At 46.8% G+C, this 24,484-nt stretch overlaps 1 protein-coding gene across 1 annotated transcript in view; it reads left to right on the forward strand.

Annotated features, from left to right (window-relative positions):
- The first annotated feature begins 4,949 nt into the window (after positions 1-4,949).
- Positions 4,950-24,484, forward strand: part of Notum (palmitoleoyl-protein carboxylesterase notum) — a 99,388-nt gene continuing 79,853 nt past the window's right edge. The window contains exon 1 of the mRNA XM_084587328.1: positions 4,950-5,170. Within this exon, the coding sequence (XP_084443454.1) occupies positions 4,950-5,170 (221 nt within the window). The remainder of the gene's footprint in view (positions 5,171-24,484) is intronic.

Raw genomic sequence — 24,484 nt, forward strand, 5'->3', positions numbered from 1 at the left:
CGGCATTCTGAGACCCATTAACGGTGAGGTGTTTCTTTGCTGTTGCTCCAAAGAGGCTTCGCGGCCACTCCGGCAAAATCTAAGACTAGCAGCTTACCGGTATCGCTCAAAAGGAAAGTATACAACAGTTGCATCTTGCCTGTACTCACCTATGGGGCTGAAACGTGGAGGCTAACCAAGAGAGTCCTCTTAAGTTGAGGACAACCCAGAGGGCTATGGAACAAAAAATGGTAGGGGTAACATTAAGAGATAGAAAGCGTGCAGAGTGGGTCAGAGAAATAACTCAAGTTACCGACATTCTAGTGGAAATTAAGAAGAAGAAATGGACACGGGCAGGACATGTAGTGCGAAGAGAGGATAACCGATGGTCGCTGAGGGTAACAAACTGGATTCCAAGGGAAGGAAAGCGTAGCAGGGGGCGGCAGAAAGTTAGGTGGGCGGATGAGATCAAGAAGTTCGCAGGGGTCAAGTGGATGCAGCTAGTACAGAACCGGGTTAAGTGGAGAAATATGGGAGAGGCCTTCGCCCTGCAGTGGGTATAATCAGGCTGATGATGATGATGATGAAGGCCGTCAAACTTTTTCTAGTACTGCTAGTGTCATTGTTAGTGCTGCGAGGTATTGATGTCATCGGTGTTCAGGGGCCTAGGCTTCACCGCAGAATTACCAGGAGTAGATGAGACATCGAGGCAGGAACAGCCAGAGAGGAGGGCGAAGAAAAGGTTTATGTACACTTTCTACATTGTAAAGTATGTACAGAAGAGAAGAGAGACACATGGTAGCACCACCGCATTCAATTTCTGACGCGCTGCATTATATTCACGCCGGGTGTAGGTAAAAACGTCCCCGGAAAAAATGTTACCGGAAGATAGGGCACCGGAAAAAACACCCCAGAAGAAAAGGGCCCTGATGAAGTGCCTCTGGAAAAAAACGTCCCTGAGCCAAAAGTTTGTCATAAGAATGAATCGTTTTGGCGCTCACTTCCATAAAAAAGAGTTGTCCTGTCCACTGTCACCAGCTCTTTAAGCACGTAATAAGGCAGATGTCACCCACTGGGTAATATTACTCGTAAGTAACATAGACCCGGCTCGCCGAACTGGTAGTTTTGGAGAACTACAGGAAGACCCTCACAGACGTTCTGGTAATGGCCGTCAACCGCTTCGGTGGCGAGAGTGTGGAATTCTTACCACACTTTCTATGGCGATGGAGGTGTTACACTAGAGACTGCAGGCCCCCCCCCCTAACAGATTGTTCATCGCGGCCACCTGAAGCTCTGTGCGCAGCGTTCGGCCCTCCATAACCAGTGGTCAGAGCTCCATTTGTCTCGGAAGCAAAAAGGGGAAAACAGGGGTACCGAGACAGGGCCGCTCGCTGTTGGAGCACAAGATCACACCACGACAGTGCAGCTCAGGTCATGTCATGAAACTTCACATTGCAAGACACATTCACCACTAATGTCGTTGAAGCACAGAGTGCTACAGAAGGGTACTTGCCCCCTGCCAATAATTCTCTGCTGCTATCATCATTTTCATTATGAACGCTCAGCATCAGTATGACATTTTTTCGTTTGGCAACTTCATATCAGAAGTTCATATGAGGTGACGTCAGTGAGATGTGGCAGTAGAGCCCGCTATAGGGGCGATACTGTCAAGGTTATGGTCACGTGAAGTGACGTCAGTGTGACTTGGAAGTACAGGACGCTGAGGATTGATACGTGTATAAATAGGAGCTCCCAGACTCCTGTCTAGTTTACAGCACTGCGCAAGATGGAGAGGGACGACCACCCTGCTACAGTAGCGCGTCGGAACGCGAAGAAGGCACGTCGGAATGAGGCCCTGAAAAGTCGACGTCCCGAGGAGACCGGTGAAGAACGGACTTTACATTTGGAGAAACGCACAATGTGTTGGTTAGTGCAGGACGGGAGTGGCTTCCTTCCAGGATTAACTAGAGTTAAACACCACTTATATTTGTTTTCCTACAAATGAGTAATTTTCTTCCAGAGACGTTTTTTCCGGGACCGTTTATGTTTTTATTTTTTGTCGGGAATGTTTTTACCGAAACACCTGCACGCCATCTGTCATCTGCTAGTAGATTGGGCGCTGTGGACCGATTCAACCGCTATGGGATCAGACTTGATTACTATTGAGTTTTTTCTTTGGGAATAAGGGAAGAAGAGGGTCTAGCCCATCGGGCCCTACAATCTTTTACGATCTTAAAGACGGAATCCAAATAAGACTTCCCGATGTTGTAGAAGCCCTGAATTTACCCTCTGTGGATTCCGTTAAATATTGTGCGCAGATATGTAGTGCACAAGCTCGTACTGTGCCTGTATATGTATTTCATGTGCCTTCTCCCACATCGTCACCCATCATGATCTTCTTTCTTCTCTCCTTCCCCTTCCCCAGTGCAGATTAGCAGGCCAGATTTGAATTATTCCGGCCAACTCTCTGCCTTTTCTTTTAAATAAATCCATCCATCTATCCATCATCTTGAGCACGAGCTAAGCCAGTTTTATTTCTTTGAGAAGTAATATTTCACGGCTCCTAGTAAGGAGAATGTAGTTAAAATGAATTGTCCAAAATATAGTGCAAAATGCGCAGGATCTGATTCATAAAACGATTTTATTTAGATATACTGCTGGCCAATTTTTCCAAGCAGATGGATGATATGTAAGCTTACAGAAAGGAAATTTCAGAGCTCAACGAGGTATATAACACAGAGTACAACACAGCACAGAAGAGAAGACTGAATACCAATGTAGTGGATTAAGAGGTTATCGAGCATTAAAGGCAACAACACATCTCAATTGCATGAAAAATAACTTTTTCAAACAGCATTAAATAAGCATGCAAGATATAGCACTGCGATTATTCAACGAAATCATGAGGTCTGAGGGTGTGATGTAAGAGAATTCTACTAAGTGATCGCACGTGAAAAGAAGCTGTACTTAAATACACAGGTGCGAATGAGACATTTGATCGAAATAATGCTCATGACTATGTCGCGATGTCGTCGCACTAAGGTGCTTTACGAAATTTTGAAAGATACCTTTTTAGGGTGGAGGGGAGAATGGTATGTGTAATCTGACCAACTTTTTTCCGGGATTCTAGCGTCGATACAGTATTTATTTTCATAAAAGTTGAAAAGGAAACAAGGCGTTTATACTTTCCAAAACTAAATCTACCTCGCCGGGGTGGCGCAGTGGTTAAGACGCTCGACTACTGTTCCCAAGGATGCGGGATTGAATCCCGGCCTCGGCGGCCGCTTTTCGATCGAGGCGAAAAGCAAGGCACCGTGTGCTGTGCGATGTCAGTGCACGTTAAAGAACCCCAGGTGGTCGAAATTGCCGGAGTCCTCCACTACGGCGTCTCTCATAGCCTGAATTTCTTTGGGACGTTACACCCCACAAACCAAACCAACCAAAACTAAATCTGATCTTTCTCTGTGCCCTTTCGAGCTGCTGAATATGTTTCCTTTAATGGGGCTCCCACACGGAGGGGGTGCATTGGTGCTCTGACCTAAGGCACCTATTTTTAGGGAACCTTTGTAATAACTGGTGCGTGGTTTAGTTTGTTTTTTGTTTTGCTTTTTTAGTAACCATAAAATTTTAACTGCGGCAACAAATATTTATTGGTCGTCATAATCATGTGAAATGTTTTATTTGTGTAACGTCTATTTACCTCAGCATTTGTGCTTTATATAGGGCTCTTATGGAGTGAGTATAAAACCTTTTGTTATTTTTCTAGTTACACGCACAGGTGCCATTTTTTTTTTCAGTCCTCAGTATTGTCCCCAATGCTTACACCAATTTCATATCGCAAGAACACAGTTTCCTATCAAGACATGATTATTAGCTGCAGATTATTTTGAACGCAATGCAATCATCAGTGAACACCCGAATAGATACATCACCAGAGACCGTCCTCCCTACTAAATCATTAATAGAGATTGCAAATAATAGCGAACTTAAAACACGACATCGTTATACACCCGAAATAATAGGAATAATAGGAACGAGGTGGGCAAATTTTGATTTCCACGAGTTGGCTTCTCTTGAAGCGATAGGCTCTTACCCAATGAACAATAAAACAGGCTGTCCAAGTCATTCTAGCTTATACAATATTTCACCATGAGGCGATTTGTCGAAGGCTTTCGAAAAATCTAAAAACAGAATCTCTAGTTGTCCAAATACATGAAGCACAGCTGAGAACTCATTCTCGGTTAAAACCAGTTGACTGGCGTGGATAGCTTTTTGAAGCCATAGTAATAAGGTGACAGTGTGACATGCAACAGCATGTTCCAATGGCTTAGACCATAGCCAATGATAAATCAACGTGCATTGCAGCCCAACCATGCAGCCCAATACAGACATAACGGACAATGATTCTCTAAGGCTCGGCATTCTCCGTCCTTGGCCCAGTTTTTTGTTTTCTTTACAGCGTCGCAAACAGGCTTAATAATGGCATACCAAGTTCACTAAATACACACTTTGGGTAACAAAAAAACATATTGTAATCATAATCTCAAGTTTTAAGCCGTCTTTTTGTAACGACATGGGAGGTATTCTCGGCAATTGCTACTGTCCCAGTGAACACACAGCGCTGTGCCTCTTCCCTTCTTGTCCTCTGGCCACGTGCTGTTACGCTGTTGCACTAGATTTCATTTTACCGTTCCGGCTCCTCGCAGCGTTGGTCGACAAGTTCAGCACCTGTGTAGTTAACTTTTGCAGCTTTATTTCCTAATCTCTCTTTCTCCACCTGTTTATTCATTTCGGTGACCACGCCTTGTCATAACAGTCGAGCAACTGGGTCAGCAGCATCAGGCGGCCAAACCGTTTGGGGGAACAGCACTTACGAAGTTAGTGATTGAAGAGCAATAATCAATACACGGACAGCAAGTGAAGAAAGCTATTCTCCCTTTCTCTGCAGTCCTCAACGACTGGTTACCCACATGGATTCGTGCCTGCCTCCGTCCCTGGTCCTCCTGCTCCTGTTCTGGATTAGTGTGACGGGACCCGGCGCGGCGAGGCCTCCCTGGGCCAATGCAGGAGTCGACCGATCTCCACGTCCCCACGGTCGTCCCTGCGCCCAGGGACGCGAGCAACGTGCCAGGCTACGTAGGGTTTTGCTTTCCAATGGCACGGCAGTCTGCAACGATGGCTCGCCCGCAGGGTAAGTACATCGGATATGGAAATGCTCTGAATAAGGCATCAAAACGTTGGAGCCCTCTGAACATTTAGATAGAACTGATGTGGTGCATACACGGCAAAATTAGTTTTGAACGCTTTGTTTACCGGGCCTACTCAAATCGTTCTAATGAACTGTGAACGTTCTGTGTACTGTGAGGCAAAATGTTGCATTCTGAGCAATCCCAGTCAATCCGAAGTAACATCATATTATAGAAATAATTGATAAAAATTAGAAGAAAAAACAACCACATGCGGGAAGGTGAGATCCGAACCCACTACCTCCGCAGAGCACGGTTTTCTGCAAATCGATTACCATCATGATTGTACTAATATTTAACATTGATCAACCCAGAAAATCCCCTATGCTTCCATTGGCGTCGGTTGGTTTTCTATGTATGAATCTTAGAGATCATTTTTGTTTTGGCAAAAAAAAAATGTTGCAAAATGACCGCGATTATTCCCAGGATTGATCTTTTGCAACCCTTCGGAGTACCGTTAAACAGCGCACGAAACCTGACAATACTGAGCTATCGCGGCAAGCGTGGCGGATAACGTCCTCGTCTCGCAGTGACTTCTACCCTGCAACTGCAACATCGGCAATTGACTCTGCGGCAACTTAGGGCGGACAGATGACGCCCATTCGTCTTTGTTACGTTGCGGCATATGATCGCTTCGCCCAGCGCAGGCTATCGACAGTTTCCCGTCTGTAACCTTTGTTTTCGCTGTTGCCGAGGAGACTGACTCCTTCCCGGGCCTGTCTGAAGATGAGAGGAATGTTCGAAATGATTGTGGGCAACCACCAGATTAGTGAACATTGTTCTTTGCAAGATGGTAACCTTTGACCTTAGAACAGCGCTACGTCCCCCCCCCCCCCAAAAAAAAAAAAAGAACGCGTCACGTTAGCTTTTTTTTTTTTTTCTGAGCGAAATGAGCGGAACAGTTAAATACCTCTGAATTCTCGTTTCTAATATACTAGCGAAAAAATATATATACTCTAGATCTTGTGTATTCCTCATTTTTGACAGGATATATTTATGATTTATTCTATTTTGTGCGAGTTTACTAAAGTTCACCGATGAAACATTTATTTCCATTGTTAGCAATACATATTTTCGATTGTCTCCTACATATTAATAAATAAGTAATTTCATTAGCTACGTTATGATGTTTACCTATACTACATATATATATTTAAATTTAGGAATAAGAAAACTTTTGCAAACGCCAGCTTGAAATTGCTGCTTTACTGTGGTGAGAATGAAAATAAAGTGAATAAATTACTGATTGCGCAGCATTACGCGATCAGCTGCAGCAGGATGTGACGTCATCCTGTCCCGACTGCGTGACGCTGGCTTCTCTGTATAAATCAGCTAGGCGCAAATTCATGCTGGCTCGTTTTTCAGGCTTGCTGAACACGCGTGCTGCTCAGATGCTTTGTCTGTGCTTCGACCCCACTGCGGTTGCAACAGATCAGTTCCCGCAAAATATTTTAAATGCTATTCCATTACAACTATTATTCTCAAGAACAATGGAACTACATTTCAGTTACTTTCGAAATATTTTACCCTTGGTGCGTAAACCAAAACAATGAATTACCCATGGTCACCTTGAACAGCTGGGAAGACATCATGAAACTGCGGTGCGCCTCTGTCCTTGTATAACAATATGGAGCCCTGAGTGGCGACTTGAGAGAACTTCAAGCAGGAGTTGCACAAGAAGCTCGCGACCGTACTCAAATAGCGGTAGCTTCTGCTTAACTAGCCCAGTGAGTTCATCACAATTTACACTGAAGAAATGAAACGTCCCTTTCTTCGCGCCTACCGTGGTTCGACAGAGTATAACAAAACAAGGATTATGATGAGAATTAGTGGACTTGTACGCAACCCGCCCAAAGCACTCTAGAGTTCATTCAATAACCCTTTATTATATAAAAAAGCTATCGGCGCCCGAGCTCGGCTATAACTGTTTAGCCCATGTATATGTTATCCACTCAGATACGAAGTCATTAACCCCTGAGAACCTGCGGAAGATTACTCGTAAGCTCATTTGCGATGAGCTACCCGGTTCCTGCAATCGCCGTCGCAGCCTGGGGTCGCGTCCCACACAATAATTGCACATAAGAAGTGCCTGTTGTCGAGCGGTTTATCCCGCTTTCTCTCGTGGTTACGGCGCTCGACTACTGTGCCCAAGGTGCGGGATCGAGTCCTGGCCTCGGCGGCCGCTTTTCGATGGAGGCGAAAAGCAAGGCGCCCGTGTGCTGTGCGATGTGAGCGCACGTTAAAGAACCCCAGGTGGTCGATATTTCCGGAGCCCTCCACTATGGCGTCTCTCATAGCTCGAGTCGCTTTGGGATGTTAAACCCCACAAACCAAACCAAACTAACCGTTTCCTCTCGCCGCCCACAAGAGCTTTTGCCTCGTCAGGCAGCAGCCACTCAGCAGATGTGAGAAGCCGGTTGTCCAAGTAGCCTCGTTTGGAAAACTAAATACATTAAATACAAAACTAAATACAAGCATTACGCCGACGCTGCGCGGAAAAACAACGCCGACAATGAACATGACTACGCTGCATCCGCTATACGAAGACGGCATAGACAGATATAGTCCCGACAGTGGCGCGTCTTAGGCCTCAGGTGACGACATTCAGAGAAGCCTCGACTACACGTCTGAGCCGATTCCTATACATGCCGAAGGCCAAGAAAAATGTGCAATGCGATGGAAGGAACCGCGTAACTTGAAGTGTCACATTTGATGGATGCAGTGTTACCGGCCTGGTCAACATGGGAGTGGGCTACTACGGGATCAGCAATCCCTTCGTCGCCAGGATGAAAAGTTCAGGGAGCACTTTGGCTCACTAAAGTGCTTCAAGGCGGAAGCCGTAATTAGAGACAGGTGCCGCTCGACAGTAAGACGTAATTACCGGCAACCCAAACTCCCAATTCTGTAAGCGTAAACTTTCACTAATTGCCTAATTAGCACAAACACTATAATTAGCTATTCAGTGTATTTTACATACTTATGTAAACCTTAGTTCCTGTCCAGCAAGCGCAAACTTGCGCTAATTGCTTATTTATCACTACTATGCTAATTAGCTAATTAGTGTAATTGGCTACCACTTCGCTAGATTATTTGCAAGTGCACCCTCGCTTGACTACATCCACATCTAGGAAACTAGTTAATGAAAAATTGCCTCATTCGGATAATTTGACTAATTGGTTAATTAACTACTTAACTAAGCTCAGTCCCACTTGGAGCATCACTCTTCCATCCCTTTAATTGGTTACATGGTTACTAGCCAAGGTACAATTGGCCCCGTTTGAAATTCGCGCACTGTGACGTCACGATTATTTCGACCAATTGAAAAGCGTGACATTAATGTCGACAACTACTGCTTACAACGATGAGGCATGAAAGGCTTCCGCCTTAAAAAGACACGACGGATTGCAATGGGCCCCTAAAATTAGAGCCGCTGGAGGACAGCTTAGTGCGCTAACACTTTTTCAGCTCGCCATGAAAAGGCAGCTTCAACACGCCGGGTGGTCTCTGCGAGTTCAGGGTCTGCCATTCGATACTTTTTTTTTTTTTGCACCTACAAAGTGTCAACGGGTAATAAAACTCCGTTTTGGGAGGTCTCTAGTTGAAAGCCTGCCTCATGCCTCTAGACGGCTTTCTAGTCTGCGAAAAGCTTTGACAAACGCCGGGAGAGGCCTAAAGTAGTTATGGACGTTCTTAAGCCTTCTGAACTCCACATCAAGCCTGAAAATTGCTACGATTTCTGCCAGGAGCTGCTGTCAACACCATCATCAATCAACGTTAGATTGCTTTAGTTTGTTTTGTGGGATTTAACTTCCCAAGGCGTCTCAGGCGATTAGAGACGCCGTAGCGGAAGGCTCCAGGAATTTCTACTAGCTGGAGTTCTTTGACATCGCACAGCACACAGGCGCCTTGCTTTTCGCCTCCATCGCCTTCAATGGCAGGGACTCGATCCCGCATCCTTGGGTACAGCAGCCGAGCGCACTAACCACTGGGCCACCGTGGTGGGGCAGGAAAGCAAGAAAGGTGCATGCCTTAATTGACCCATGGAAACAGCCAGCTCCCGCAACCTGCAACAAGAAACGTTTTACACGCAGCTGAACCTCTGTCCGAGATAGCAAAGACAAGTGTGCATTTCAAATGGTAATTGTTGCAAGCGGAAAACTTCAAGAAAATTCAGCGTCATATAAATATTTATCCGCTGTTTCGCAGGCTTGACGCCAACGCAAGTAGCACGGGCCTTGACGCTGTTCTCATTCTTGTAGAAAGAGGCGGACTGGAAAAAGTAATCGCGCGCACAAGTCACTAACCTGTCGAAGGCTGAGCCTTCCGACCGCGAAAGCCTGCCTCCATTCAATTGGGCTCCGACGAGATTCCTCTCGCACTGACTGATTGCTTGCTTACTTGCTCAATTGATTGATTGATTGATTGATTGATTGATTGATTGATTGATTGATTGATTGATTGATTGATTCAAGATTAGCGGCAGTTGTTTTATAGGTGCAAGCTTTCGTTGCGAGTATTTTAATTTCAACACAAAACGAAAATCAGCCACGTCTGAACTGTCTACTGGGTTAAGAGCCCGCCAGCTCAACGTTGGAATCGATTACTACTCTGTCTGCTGTCTTGCCAATTTCAATATCACTGTGTTCACTGCCATCGGAGTTCAATATCAACGTGATTTACAAGTGTGGTCGCAAGGCTTCCGAAACAAACTATCATGAGCCTCTGTAGGCAAGCCCCCGGAAATGGACGCTGGGGCTCCATCGTCTTTATTCAAATTGCAATACTCGTGACAAAAGCTTCGACTGCCGCTCTTGCAAGCCTTCATAAAGAATTCTACAATCTTGATCAATCAGTCATTGAGTCAGCCAAATTTCATTTCTCCTCAGAATAAAGAAAGAGGACATATATTATGGTGAGGCTACCCCCCCCCCCCAAAAAAAAAAAAAAAAACATAAAATAATGTGCCTCTGCCCGTGCCACCAAAGGAAGAGGACAACTGCAAAATCCTGGACAAATAGAGCTTGACGATGAACGCACGATTAACGAAATGCTGGCCGCCTCGGTTTTCTCGTAACGTCCGCCGCATACATGAAAAGTATCCATTGCTGGGTCTTTCCACTGACATCGCCGTTCCGTCACGAGCTGCCATGATTCTCAATGCCACAGACCAGAATAGTTGGACTGCTGTAGCCAACTCAGCCAGTATATAAACTATTGCAGAAGACCATATTGTAAGCAAGGGAATAAGTGTTGGGTAGTAGAAACCTACTCTTTACCTGCTACGCCGCAGCGAAAGCCCTCCTTCATGGTAGCGCAATTGATGTTGCTAAGTTCTATTTTGAAAACATCGTTCCTCGCCACTGTTTCTCCCAAGTTTACAGAAAAGACACGGGAATGGCGTTTACGACTCAAGCCATCGTGCAACACAGCGAAACGATCTACCAGAAGACGACCTCATACCCCGCTCAAGCTAACGGATTAACTGATTTTATTTATAAACTATCGCCGACATGCTTGTCACGTATGTGGGCGCTGAACATAAGGCCTGGGATGGTATCGTCCTTTACATCGCATTTGTCTACAACACGGCAATGCAGTAGACCATCTAAATGACGCCTTTCAGGATCGTTTACAAATGCATCGACCACTCTCGAGGCTATGGCGCCTAACGTCACCTGTAAGAAAATCGCCGCCGCCTATCTTAGGGAAGCCCGATGCCTCGCCCGGCTACAGATTAAGCACCAGCAGCGCACCGACGCTTGATGCTGCAAGGCAGAATATAAACCAGCGGACCAACAAATCCATTGATTGAGTGAAAAGCTTTTGCACCGCAATTTCGGACTGCACGAGATCCTTCGCCGAGCCGACTATAGGTGACCTGGACTCTTAAACCCTCCCTTGTGGAATGTATACGCCTCCCAGCTATGCTGCGTACGACTAGAAGCGGTCAATGTCGTTTGTCTGAAGCAATCTCGTAAGCAATAACATTCGCTCTCAAGGATGCTTTGTGTTTTCATTCAGCGTTCGTTTTGTATTGGCCGTATTTATTTTTTTGGCCGCCTTTTGTTAGATTTTAAAGCTTCCCGTCGGTGCTTTCTTAAGAGAGGACTAACGCTACGAAGCTTCGCAGAGCTTATTGACGCTTAAAACTACAGCAACGCTGTTTTCAGACTTTGAGACTTGAAACGCGGCAAGTTTGGTTGCTCGCTGGTGTTTAATGGCTTAAAAAAACTTTGGGGAACACTTAAGCTCCGTCTTTAAGGGTATGACGCGAAAGCTTAGGTAACCACCCTAATTATAAAGCCCCGTATGAAATCAAGCAGTATGAAGGTTCCTGCGTGGTCTATAGGGTAACTGGAAGGCAACGGTTCTGGGAGGCTGATTCTGATAACACCATCCCATATAAAAGGAAAGACCCGAGTTGGCAGCTCCTTCCAAACGTATAACCTCAGACAACCATACGCCCACTCATTGCGCTGCCATGTGAGCAGCCAGGAACTACCTGGAGCGTGATTTTTGCTCTTGATCTGTTGCTCACAACACCAACGCTGGCGAACAGCCACCGACGTCAGATTTTCGGTGAACGAGGCCGTTAACAATATCGCGTCAACATTACTGGAGCACATGAACTCTGCCTTTAAGGGTATGACGCGATAGTGTGGGCTTCCACCCGAGGTTAAAGTCCTGATTTAACCAAGCCGTGTGAATGTGCCTAATTGGCCTACGACTACCGTACCTGACCTGGCCTCCAAGAAGGTTGATTCTTATTTCATCTTCCCACCTGAAACGGCTAACGCGAGTTTGCAGCTCTTCCCAACATTCTTATAACATGTGGCCTTGTTAAGTCGCATAAACCATCGAAGAATCAGTGCTCAGCCCTGTCAGCGCCATGTCCGCAATTTTTTTTATTACAACACCGATGTTGGCAACGCCAATGCCAGATGTTCAGGGTAACGAAGCTTTTAACGCTGTAGCGTTAGGAAGCACGTATAGACAAAAACGAAAGAAGAAATTGCAAGAGCCCGAGCTTGCAATTGCTAGTCCGTTCGTACCATTAGGCGCTTTTATGCATCAAACTCAGCGCGGCTGAGAGCTGCGGTCATTCTGTCGCCGAACACGCTAGTGCTCTCGCCGCTGATTTGTTCGGTTCTTTTGGTATACAGAAATCAGCCTAGTAATGAGCTGACTCCAGTGCTACGATATTCTCGTGGTCCGTTGTCTAGCATGCTGCCCTGAACATATTACAATTTAAGCAAAACTCGGGTTCCGCTCGAGAATGGAAAAATCACTGACATCATTTTCAACGTGGATTTGATGGCAATCGTTCGATGCATCATGCTGACGTCTTATTCACGTAAAAGGAGTCTTTGTATGCGATACTTGCGAGTGTTGCAGCTATTCCGTCATTCTGACGTCTCTGGCGTCATCGTAACAAATTCATCTGGGGTAGCACCAGCCAACTGGCAGCCAAAGCAAAAATTTAAAAATATATAGTGTGCCGAGTTATGTGCGCGCATTTCTACTTGCATGGCCTCACTAACTTTTTCACTAAGGAAACGGTCTAAAAAGGACAGAATTCTCAAATCGTCCATCAGTCTCCATCCCAACCAGCGTACCCATCTGCATTGGCCGTAATGACGCAGATCATTAGACATATAAGCAGAGGTGGGCATTTGACCTCAAAAACCTCGACCTCACCTCAAACTCAAAAAATATTTGGCGACCTCACTCAACCTCAACCTCATCAATTGAGGTTGAGGTCCCCCGGGCGACCTCACCTCACTTTTCAGGTGACCATTGGCGACCTCACTCAACCTCACCTCAAACTCAAAATGTGAGGTTGAGGTCGGGCCTTCGACCTCAAAAAAAAAAAAAAGAATCATTAAATTAAACCGCAACTTAAAGCTAATATACATTTCTCGGTAATCCTAAGGTATATAGGCTAGCCAGAATTTTGTCGTATGAAGGCTGTGTTTTACTCCTAATTTTATACAACAATTAATATCCTGGATAAAAGCAGAAAAACTCCGGACACTACATGCCCAACTCTGCACTAAAGTGGCAATCCTCTCCCCCTCCTCGCCTACCCTTTTGTGGTCGGTTTCAATCTAAGGCCTACATGGGTACAACGTTACTACGCATAGGCCCATAATGCAATACAAAGAGTTTATCCCATCTGACCCACATGAATAAGATTCGTATTAGAAATAAAACAAGCCAGTTCTTACTATAAACTGAAAAGCCTAATGTTGTTGACCCTAGTGACGACGACAACAATGACGATATGCCATTTTTCTTTTCTTGCCCATAGCGCTAAACAGACAGGGACACAGCGAGACACACGGGACGGGCGCTTTTTTTTTTTATATCACCCGTCCAGTATGTCTGGCTGTGTCCCTGTCTGTTTAGCGCTATGAGGCAAGAAAGCCGACACCAACTCGCCCAAGCTTCCATTCTTGCTCTTTTTCTTAATTCGAAAAACAAAATTGATGATTGCCGAGCTTTTTTTTTAATACAGTGTACATTGTTTTGCGACAGAATACATTAAATTAGGAAAAAATAGGAATACATTCGTGCCTCGTTAGTACGGACGCTTTGGTTTCCGACCAAAGCTGTCCATAAAGCGAGTCATCCATAATGACGACTCATGAATAAAAACGAAAAGTATATAATTGAGAAAAAATTTATAATTAATGGCTGCTGTTTTAATTAATTTGGGTATATGAACACAGCCGAGATGTCGATGCTACCCTCTTCTCCATAGATCCGTCGACCCTAAACGTCATGTCTGTTCTTAAACCTTGTCAGCCATCCTCTTGAGTAGCTGAAGTCAGTAACGCCTAGACAGAGCGTAGAATAATATTTCTGAGTAAACATCCCACTGTTTTACTGAACAAATATTCCGTAAGTCATCACAGGTAAAACCTATCAACAAGGAGGAGAAGAAGCACTCATAATGTTGCCGAGGCAGCGAGCCTTCTTTTGAAGCATTTCGTCGCTCACGACAGCACCATTCGCGTACACATTCCCGAACCACATTAACAAGGCTGAATCCATTTCTTCGAACTGTGCTTGGCGCTGTCGGACTGTGGCTTTCGCTGCGATGCCGACGTTTAGTCATTTATTGGAGTCCTGTAGTATATACTTTAAGTGGTACACCGTCAACCTGGCGAGGCTGAGGCCTAGTTGAACTTGGGTCCAGCTTTTCATGGCTTGGATTGACTGAGATGGCTTTTGCCGCTTGTATTCAGATTTCCCGCTTCGCGCCTAAGTTCAGCTCCAATCTTTTGCGTTTAACTCCCGCCATGCCAAAAATCAGACTAAAGTTGAAGGTTACAGGCTCCTGCTTCTTTGCACTCTTTTTCCCTAGTTAACCTCCCTGACTTTCCGTTCTTCTGATTCTCTTTCTTGCCTTCTACTGTTTCCGTAAGGAAGCGAGGGAGTCAAGTTGGCAGGCTACTATACAGAGGGCTATCAAACAGCCCTTTCCAGTGCCGTTTGTATGTGTTTCTATGAAACAACCACTGCAAGCTGCAGTACAGTTTAGAACGACGGCTAGCCGACTACGAAGAGCACAGACCTTGTCAAGGCCGCATCGTTGAATCAAGGCGAAGTCGACATGCGGACCTCCCGGGGTGCAAAATGGGGCAGTTCGGCAGCCCAACAGTGACGAAAACCAGGAGCATGAGAAGGAAGGGCCTCCAGGACGGGACGCCCGGTCCTGGTTGCGTGCTCGTCGCCTTTCTTTCGTCGCTCTACTTCGTGAGTGTGTCTTAACCCTGACCGAAAAGCGTTAACGGCTTCATGGAACACACTTTGTGTTCTGGGATAGAAAAACTTCAGTTCCCACCCCCAATTTTGGCGCTTGCCTTTCTTCTTATTATTTCTTTCTTACGCTTTTACCGGCATCTCTTCTGTTTACGTTCAGCAGAATTTATTGCGACCACATGTTGCTATTTTCCCGACTGCGGCCTTTAGTTGCGGCGCTGCCGCTGCACCCAGAAATCTCCCGGTTCCCTCCTTTTGGGGTCTTTCTTAGTTAGCTGACCCTCGGTTTGCTGTGTACGATCCCTGCCATCCACCCTCCTTTCCTCCTCCCCCTCCTCCCTTGCTTTCCGCTCTTGCGCCCCCCCCCCCCCCCCCCTCCCCTCCTAAAACGACGACACGCCCGCTTTGGTTCTTTCCAACTACACAGGACTCGTTCAGGCATCCGACCGTATCGGCTGTCGCATAGGTTCCCGGCCTGCGCACCCTTCTTTAACTTGCGTTCGGACTCCCCAGCTTTTTTCAAACGATGTCCCTATTAACGAGACAAAAATACATGGGCCGAATAGGCTGTGTGCATTCATCCCATCTCCATTGTTCAGAGAGCGAGTTTCTATATTAACGAGGCGTAAATACATTGAAAAATATTCGCCCCAGAAAACTGTCCATAATTCGGGTCCTCCATATTAACGCATGTCATATTAACGGGGCACAAATTTTCCATAATAGCCACTCATGAAGCGACTTGTGAAGACTAAATCGCCAACAAAACAAACAAAAGAGGAAAAGACAGCAAAACACCGATTAATCATAAAACTCGGCCAACGCCGAATAAACCTTCAGAAAATTTCCAAGAGGAATGCTGTTTATCTTATGAGGTCCCAACCGGCCAATCCTGGACGTTTGTTTATAATTCTGTGATCCCGTAGCGTATTGCAAGTATTGGCGGAATTGCTTCTTCGAACACCCCGCTTACATTAAAAAATTACAAGGGTCGGAATTGCTAGGAAAAAGGGTTGAACCACTTTGCTGTCGCGAACATTGGCTCGCCTATCAAATTTCGCCGGTGCAAAATGTCCAAATCAAACCCGCCTTTAAAAAAAAAAAAAAAAAAAAAACATGATAGAAATACTTGTACGTCTTAACTGAATACTGGATGCCATTTCGCCAACAATTCTGAGACGCGCTTTTTTCTAGTATTCACCTGTTTTCCTTTGAAGACTAAACTAATAAATTGCACGGTGGTGTCTCTGAAGCTGCTTCGCTACTACTACTACTTCGCCACATGCACCGTACGTGAATCTAGAGAAACCGTTTCCCCGTTAGTGTCGTACAGTTACAGCACATAAACGTAAAATAAAGAAAAGACCAACAGAAAGGAGGCGAGCAAGCAGCCCGGAGGGATCGCGCCCCCTGCTGTGCACGCGCTCCTCCCTTCGCCGTCCGTCTCCATGGCATCTGGTTTTGCTCATGCAGTGAATGCCTTACTGTCACCAATACACATCAAAGACAGTGGGGTATATATCAGCTCCGCTTCCAGAGACTGCATCGCGCTTTTCAATACTTGCAAAAAGAAAAAAACCCAATGACCGCGCCGGTAAGTGAAAGGAGGGTTGTGCTATGGGCCTCTGAAAAGATGCCAAAGAAAGAGCCTAATGTGAGGGAAGAAGATTGTTCTCTTTTCGGCAGTGTACGAACTTAATTGACATACAAGAAAATATATATGAAGAAATACCATGTTGACGAAAGTAATAACAAACATCGCACACTAAACACAGAAGAGAACTGCGCTTCCCAGAGCGTATAGAAGGTTTGAGACATCGACTTTGTACTGCATTCCTCAGTGCTAGCATGTAATTGGCCTCATTCACGTATATCTAAATTGATATTTAAAGAAATAGACAAATGTCTGAAAAAATTATTCCGACATCTGGCCACAAAAATTTTCATCCGATTGATTTATCCGTCTGGAGCAGACGGGAGCACAAAAGAGACACGCTCAGTTCGCTACACCAATTCGTCCGTCTAGACACCAAAATGTCGAGCTGGAAACCATCTCAATATTTTCTAGCTCACAAAAACATGTAGGAGAACGCTTTTTTTTTTCTGCGCCTGAATAAGAGATTTCAAGAGAAACCTGATATTATGAAGTTAAGAATCCCTTACTCTCCTCCTTTCTCCTGCATTGCTTGATTTCACTAGAATTTGAGAGAGAAACAAGGGGCCTTAGCGGAGCGAAATTAATTTTTTTTAATGGGCTTCACTGTATGCAAGCCCCATATATATATTTTTTTTGTCTCTTCTATCTCGGCAAATAGTTAACGTGTACAGGCTTCTTTCCTGTATACCACTGCGTCTTATAAGATGTGCCGTCCGTTTCATCCTCTTGCATGTTTTACCGCTATATTGGTTATATACGGAACGCTAGCACCTTCATCCCATTGCAGTTGTTCGGGGCCAGCTGTGAATCTGTTAGAAGGAACAAGCAGCACAAGACCAAAGAGAGGTTGTTTTGGAGAATACAAGAATATAAATTTACAGGACCGGAATATAGAACGATGACGTACAATTAGAAAGGGAGGACTTCGATAAAATGCTCAGATGGTATTGTGCCTGTTTTCCTGGTTTGTTCATGTTTTCTTTTTTTTTATCTGTCAGTATCACGTCCTCTAACAATTTTGCTGCACCATTTTCTGTTAAGTTTCCGTGTAATGTATAGCGGGATCCTTTATCGAATGTAAGGCAGCAGCCGTGACGTTAGCGCCTGGAAATGGGCATGCACACGACAAACAGTTCTGCTCCGCGCCGTCTGCGCAAAGACAGTTTGCTTCATTTTTTTAGTTTGCTTGTTTCTTTGCGGCATCCGACAAAAGCACCGCGGGTCAACGTGAGTTATGTGCTTTGCGCGCTCCTGGGTGTTTGAGCCGGCGGCAAGCATCGGCAAAAACAAGTCAGAGGAAACGGGGGTGAAGTAAACAAAAAACAAGTTCGTGAAGTAAACAAAAAAAAAAATCTCCTTCCAAGAAGACCAGAGGGAAGCGTCCTCGGGCTGCGGACATTACGGTGGAATGCCGAAAGTTGGGCAGGGGCTGCGGCATCCGGTCGTCCGAACGGGGGGTAACCAAACACCGAGAGCCGGCGGGCACACCGCGGCAGTACGCTCGAGCTCCGCGTCAAAAGGGGTGCTCTTCGAAGAAAGCCGCGGCAACAGCAAAAAGCCTGGACCTCACAATTTCGACCTCACACAATGACGACCTCACTCAACCTCAAACTCACGCGTGAGGTTGAGGTCCAATTTCGTGACCTCACTCAAAAAATTTCGAGCTGTCACCGACCTCACCTCAACCTCACCTCACTCCGTGAGGTTGAGGTCATTTTGAGGTTGAGGTCGACCTCATGAGGTCGAAACCTCATGAGGTTGCCCACCTCTGCATATAAGACAATGCGAGGGAAGAAATCATAACAGGAACGAGACCAGATACCCATTGCCTTTCCGGCGCACAAGACGAAAGAAAGTGGAGCTACCCCTAACTGTCTGCCCGGATTAAGCCTTCGAAACCGGTTACTCATTTCATTGACTGCTATATCCCCTTTGTCACAGTTTCAATCTGGGGAAGTTCGCAATACATGTTCCCGCATTCCCCATCTCACTCCGTAAAGACGAGCGTAACCATACACTAAATGTACTGCTGGAAGATGCAGCCATTATTTGCGTGCGCTCCGGACCATACTGAAACAAGAAACACGCCATCTGCCGCCATTCCACATATTCTCTCAACACGTAGTACAGACCCACCACGAGCTCCTGCCATTCCTTCTTCACCGCCGTCAAACCAGAAGGTACGAAGGCCGGCGATGGCGGAAGGGTGACGCGATCTAATATGGCAGCGCCCATGCGCTCGCGCTGTAAAGGGTCGCTACGTTCTTCCTTCATTGCTATCCACAAGGTGTTGTTGCAGCAAGCCGAACACAGTGAATTAGCAGCAGTTTGCTTTACACGATTCCAGGATTACCGTGGGTTATTTAGGTTTCAGCGTATGCCTTTGCGCTTTATCGCATAAAATACACCACCACCATCAACGTCATCATCATCATCATCATCATCACCACCACAGATTCACAGCCTATTTGAATATGCCTGCTGCTGGAAAGGCCCCATCCATTTTTTTTTTTTTTGAATAACCGGGCGCTCTTAATAAAGTTAGAGGTGCGCGAAAATTCGACAGGCTTATCTATGGAATCGAATATTCCTGTCATGATTGTTTCTTTTTTGTAATTTAAATACTGCATGCCCAAAAATATTCGTATAATTAATTCTCAACTCAACTCTTCAAATATTTTCGAATAATAGTTTTGAAATTGCGATCGAACAGGCCGTATTTCTTTCGACGACAGTTTAAACATCGTATAGTTTAAACCATGTTGATGAATTTAAATATATTTGTGTTTGCCTGGCCTTATGAACACTCGACTGCTGGGCCCAAGTACGGGGGGTCGAGTTCCGGCCTCGGCGGCTGCGTTTCAGTGTAGGCGAGAAGAAAGACGCCCAATTGTTCATTATTAATATAAACAGCGCGAACACGAAGACAAAGGACAAGATAAAAAAAAAGCCACAGTACAAGCGCTGACTAACAACTATGCCTAAGCCCTTTACTCCAAGGCCCAGAAAAAACAAACATGAAGAAAACGAAACAGTCACATGAAACAACCCCTCGGTTCACCTGCTGCACAAAAACAACCCAGGGGTTGTTTTTGTGCAGCAGTACCAACTTGTTTTTGTGCAGCAGTGCAATAAGTACCAACTCGCCCAACAAAGTATCTTGGCGCCCCAATTGTGCTCTACAACAAAAACAATAATAATAATAATAATAATAATAATAATAATAATAATAATAATAATAATAATAATAATAATAATAATAATAATAATAATAATAATAATAATAATAATTGGTTCACAGGAAAGGAAAGGCGCAGTATCTGTCATGCCATTTCTATAGAGATCTGAACTGCGCTCTAGGCGGAGGTGGGAGTGAAAGCTGAGTGAGGAGAGAAGAGGCATAGTGGAGGGCGACAGAGTAATTTCGATCACCTGGTGACCTTTAACGTGCGCTGTTAGATCATCAGACCACAGCCACAATAACAACGCTGTTAGCACACGGACGCCTCTCCGTTTCGCCTCCATCCAAACGCAGCCGCCGGTTATCGGGTTCAAACCCGGGTACTCCGCTCGGTAGTCGGGCATCACTGTGCCACCGCGGCGGGGTGTTAATATATTTTCAAGCTAATTCTGAAACAAAGGAAATCACAGTGTTTACGTGCAGAGCTTGTCGGCGTACGCCTACACTTACAACGAACGCCATACAATTAGAGGTACACCTGTCGTCGGTTTGAATTTCTGTCGCAAACCAACTTCCATCTTGACTCAGTTACACTGGTCTGAATGCTAAAGAACGGTTGCGCCGCAACTTTGGTACGAAAAGGCGCGCGTTTTTGTTTTTTTTTTTTTTTGTTATTTCGACGCGCCTTCCCATGCGTTTTCCACGCGATATTTGAATTTTTTGGCTATGGCGATGGCGGCAGCTTTTCGGCACAGTGAGGCCCGATGCACTAGCGAGTAGAACGAAAACAGCTCATAAGACTCGTACGTCACTATCAAAAAATATCCGCCAGGTCTGGCGAAACGGCCTCGGCGGCCGCTTTTCCATGGAGGCGAAAAGCAAGGCGCCCGTGCGCTGTGCGATGTCAGTGCACGTTAAAGAACCCCAGGTGGTCGAAATTTCCGGAGTCCTCCACTACGGCGTCTCTCGTAGCCCGAGTTGCTTTGGGACGTTACACTCCACAAACCAAACCATAAATCTGCGTTAAAATAGATTGGTTCACAGGAAGGGAAAGGCGCAGTAACTGTCACACTTGCTCTGTGGACACCCGACCCGCGCCGTAAGGGAAGGGAGGAAGGTGGGAATGAAAGTGGAAAGAGAGAAAGAGGAGCCGTAGCTACGGAGTAATTTCGACCACCTGGGGATCTTTAACGTGCGCTGACATCGCACAGCACACGGACGCCGCTTCGTTTCGCCTCCATCGAAACGCAGCCGCCGCGGTCGGGTTCGAACCCGGGAACTCCGGCACAGTAGTCGGGCGTCTTACCACTGCATCACCCCGGCGGGGCTAAATCTGCGTCCCCAAAAGCGTTTTCGAACGGATGGAGGCCGAACGAAGTGGCGTCCGTGTGCTGTGCGATGTCAGCGCACGTTAAAGATCCCCAGGTGGTCGAAATTACTCCGCAGCCCTCCACTACGGCTCCTCTTTCTCTACTTTCACTCCCACCTTCCCTTACGGCGCGGTTCAGGTGTCCACAGAGCAAGTGTGACAGATACTGCGCCTTTCCCTTCTTGTGCACCAATTATTATTATTATTATTATTATTATTATTATTATTATTATTATTATTATTATTATTATTATTATTATTATTATTATTATTATTATTATTATTATTATTGTAAAGAAGACAAAGAACGGAAAATGCTGCGGCATCGCCATCACCATCGCTTGGCTCCGGCGCCCATCTCTCGTGCTGAAGCTGTGCCCTGCGGCTGGCAATTCGACCCTACTCTGCCCGAATTACTGGCAGCGCTAGACGTTCAAACGAACTATTAAATCCACATCTCACTTGGTGGAGGTCAATCTGAGGTTCCCTGTACCCATCTCGCCCTGGAACTTCGCAGCAGAACGTTGACTACACCAATGACGGAGCCGACTTCATTGCACCTACCTCCGCCCGTCACCTGCACAGGTGCGATTCGTCAACGGGACCCCGCTACCTTCAGTGGAAGCAGCGATGACGACGTCGACGATTGGCTGACCACTTACGAACGGGTCAGCCGTCACAATAACTGGGACGACAACCGTAAGCTCACCAATGTCATCTTTTACTTGAGCGACGTCGCTAATCTGTGGTTTAGAAACCACGAGTCGGACTTTACTACCTGGGCGAGTTTCAAGACGAAATTTTCTGATGTCTTTGGCCGCCCCGCCGTCCGAAAACTCCGCGCGGAACAGCGTCTTCGGTCGCGACTGCAGCTGCCCGGTGAAACGTTCACCAGTTACATTGAGGACATTGTTGATATGTGTCGTCGCGTTGACCCGACCATGACCGAGGCCGTTAAGATACGTCATGTCCTCATAGGAATTGATGACGGCGCTTTCAACATGCTCGTCGCCAAAGGCCCCACGACGGTCAAGGAAATCTACGACCTATGTCAAAGCTACGACGAACTCCGCAAGGAGCGTGTTTTGATTCGCCAGCCTCAAGCATCACTTGCTGGACTAGCCGCAGAGAGGGAGTCATCTAGCCTCTCTGAAAACATCAAGGCTTTTGTACGTCAGGAGGTCGCACGACAACTGTCCCTGCAGCCATATGTTAAGGAGTCGTCACCAACTGGCCTTGTTCCGGAGCTTCGCCGTGCAATCCAACAGCATGTATCTGAAGTCCTCCCTAATTCTGTTCCTCAATCACCTCCGGTCGCACCCTCAATGCCGTTCCCCACGCCCACAATTTCATCGTCCGGCGTTGCGCCACTGAGCTATGCTCCAGCATTCGCGCCGGCTCCTCCCCAGGTATTGCGTCGCTCATATGCCGAAGTTACTTCAAGTCCACCTCCTGAGCCAGCATATGCCTATGCTTCGCCCCCTATGCGTTCGGCACCAACAGCGTTTGCTCCCCCCTTGCGTCAGACACCATCTCCATGGCGCACTGCAGACAACAGGCCTATTTGCTACCACTGCGGCATCCCTGGGCACACTACACGCTACTGCCGGCGCCGAATAAATATGGCCTTTGCTGCGCGGCCTGCGCCACCTTATTTGGCCCCCCAATTCCCCGTCCCATCGGGTCCTCCAACAGCATCCCCTGACCCTCCGGACTTCCTGCCTCGTCGTTCGCCATCACCACGTCGCCGCTCCATTTCGCCAATGCGCCGACGACCCGCTACTCAGCCGGAAAACTAACCGCCGCAGTTCGCGAGGCACGAACTGCGTATTCGACAGAATTTCAAAGTCCTCGTCTTAATCCCGCGAATGTTACTGCTGTCATCGTTGAAGGTGTTCATACTCTTGCGCTCGTCGACACCGGTGCCGCTGTATCAGTTATCAGCCAAAAACTCTGCCGCTCCCTCCGAAAAGTGACTACGCCTCTCGAGGGACTATCGCTTCGTACCGCATCCGCTCACAGTATACAGCCGACAGCTATCTGCACTGCTCGCGTCGTCATTGCTGCAGCCTTGTACATCATCGAATTCGTCGTTCTCCCCACATGTTCTCATGACGTCATTCTCGGCTGGGATTTCCTGTCCCAGCATCATGCTATCATTGACTGCGCCAGTCCTCAAGTAGAGCTCATTGAATCGAGTGATGCACCGTCTGATGTCCTGTTCCACGAGCCGTGTCCTCGTTTTGCGACCAAACTCCTCGTAGCTCATGACACAACCATCCCACCCGGAAGCGCTGTTCTGGTTCCCCTCACTGCCTCTTTTACCACCGCCGCGACAGTCCTCTTTGTGCCCTCTTACGTTGTCTGTCGCCGCCGCCACTTACCGCTGCCGTTTGCCGTCCTTGACATGAACAACGGCGCTAGCACACTTCTGGTAGCCAATCCTCTTGCGTCTCCCGCTATGTTGATCGAAGGGGAGTGCCTTGGCCGCATCGAGCCCGTGGACCTTCTGTTCGCCTTTGATGATGTGTCATTCCCTGTTTGCCAAGTTGACGCCTTGACCCCAACTCGTGTGGCTTCCGATCCGCTACAGCGGGACCTTTTTGACCATTCTGTGGACAGCGCTCTAGAGCCGCGCCACCGCGAGCAACTTCTTGACCTTCTACACCAATTCCGCTCCTCCTTCGACATCCCGCAATTTCCTTGGGCCGCACGACGACCATTTCCCACCTCATCGACACTGGCGCTCATCCACCTCTCCATCAGCGGCCGTATCGTGTGTCGCCGACTGAGCGCCGTGTTATTGCCCAACAAGTCGATGACATGCTCCAACGCGGAGTAATTAGAGAATCCTGTAGCCCATGGTCGTCTCCTGTGGTCCTAGTTAAAAAGAAGGATGGCTCCATACGATTTTGTGTTGATTATCGCCGTCTCAACAAAATCACTCGTCGTGATGTGTACCCCCTCCCACGAATCGACGATGCCCTAGACTGCTTGCAAGGCGCAGAATTCTTTTCCTCACTCGATTTACGCTCCGGGTATTGGCAGGTGCCCATGGCAGAGGCGGATCGTCCTAAGACCGCCTTTATTACTCCAGACGGACTATACGAATTTAATGTTATGCCATTCGGACTCTGTAACGCCCCAGCCACATTTGAAAGAATGATGGACACTGTACTGCGCGGCCTGAAATGGAACATCTGTTTATGCTACCTTGATGATATCGTCGTCTTTTCAACCGACTTCCCGACCCACCTGACTCGACTTCGCCAGGTCTTCACCTG

The sequence above is a fragment of the Amblyomma maculatum genome, chromosome 1 (assembly GCF_055883805.1).
Source record: "Amblyomma maculatum isolate TAMU_Amacu chromosome 1, ASM5588380v1, whole genome shotgun sequence".
NCBI lineage: Eukaryota > Metazoa > Arthropoda > Arachnida > Ixodida > Ixodidae > Amblyomma > Amblyomma maculatum.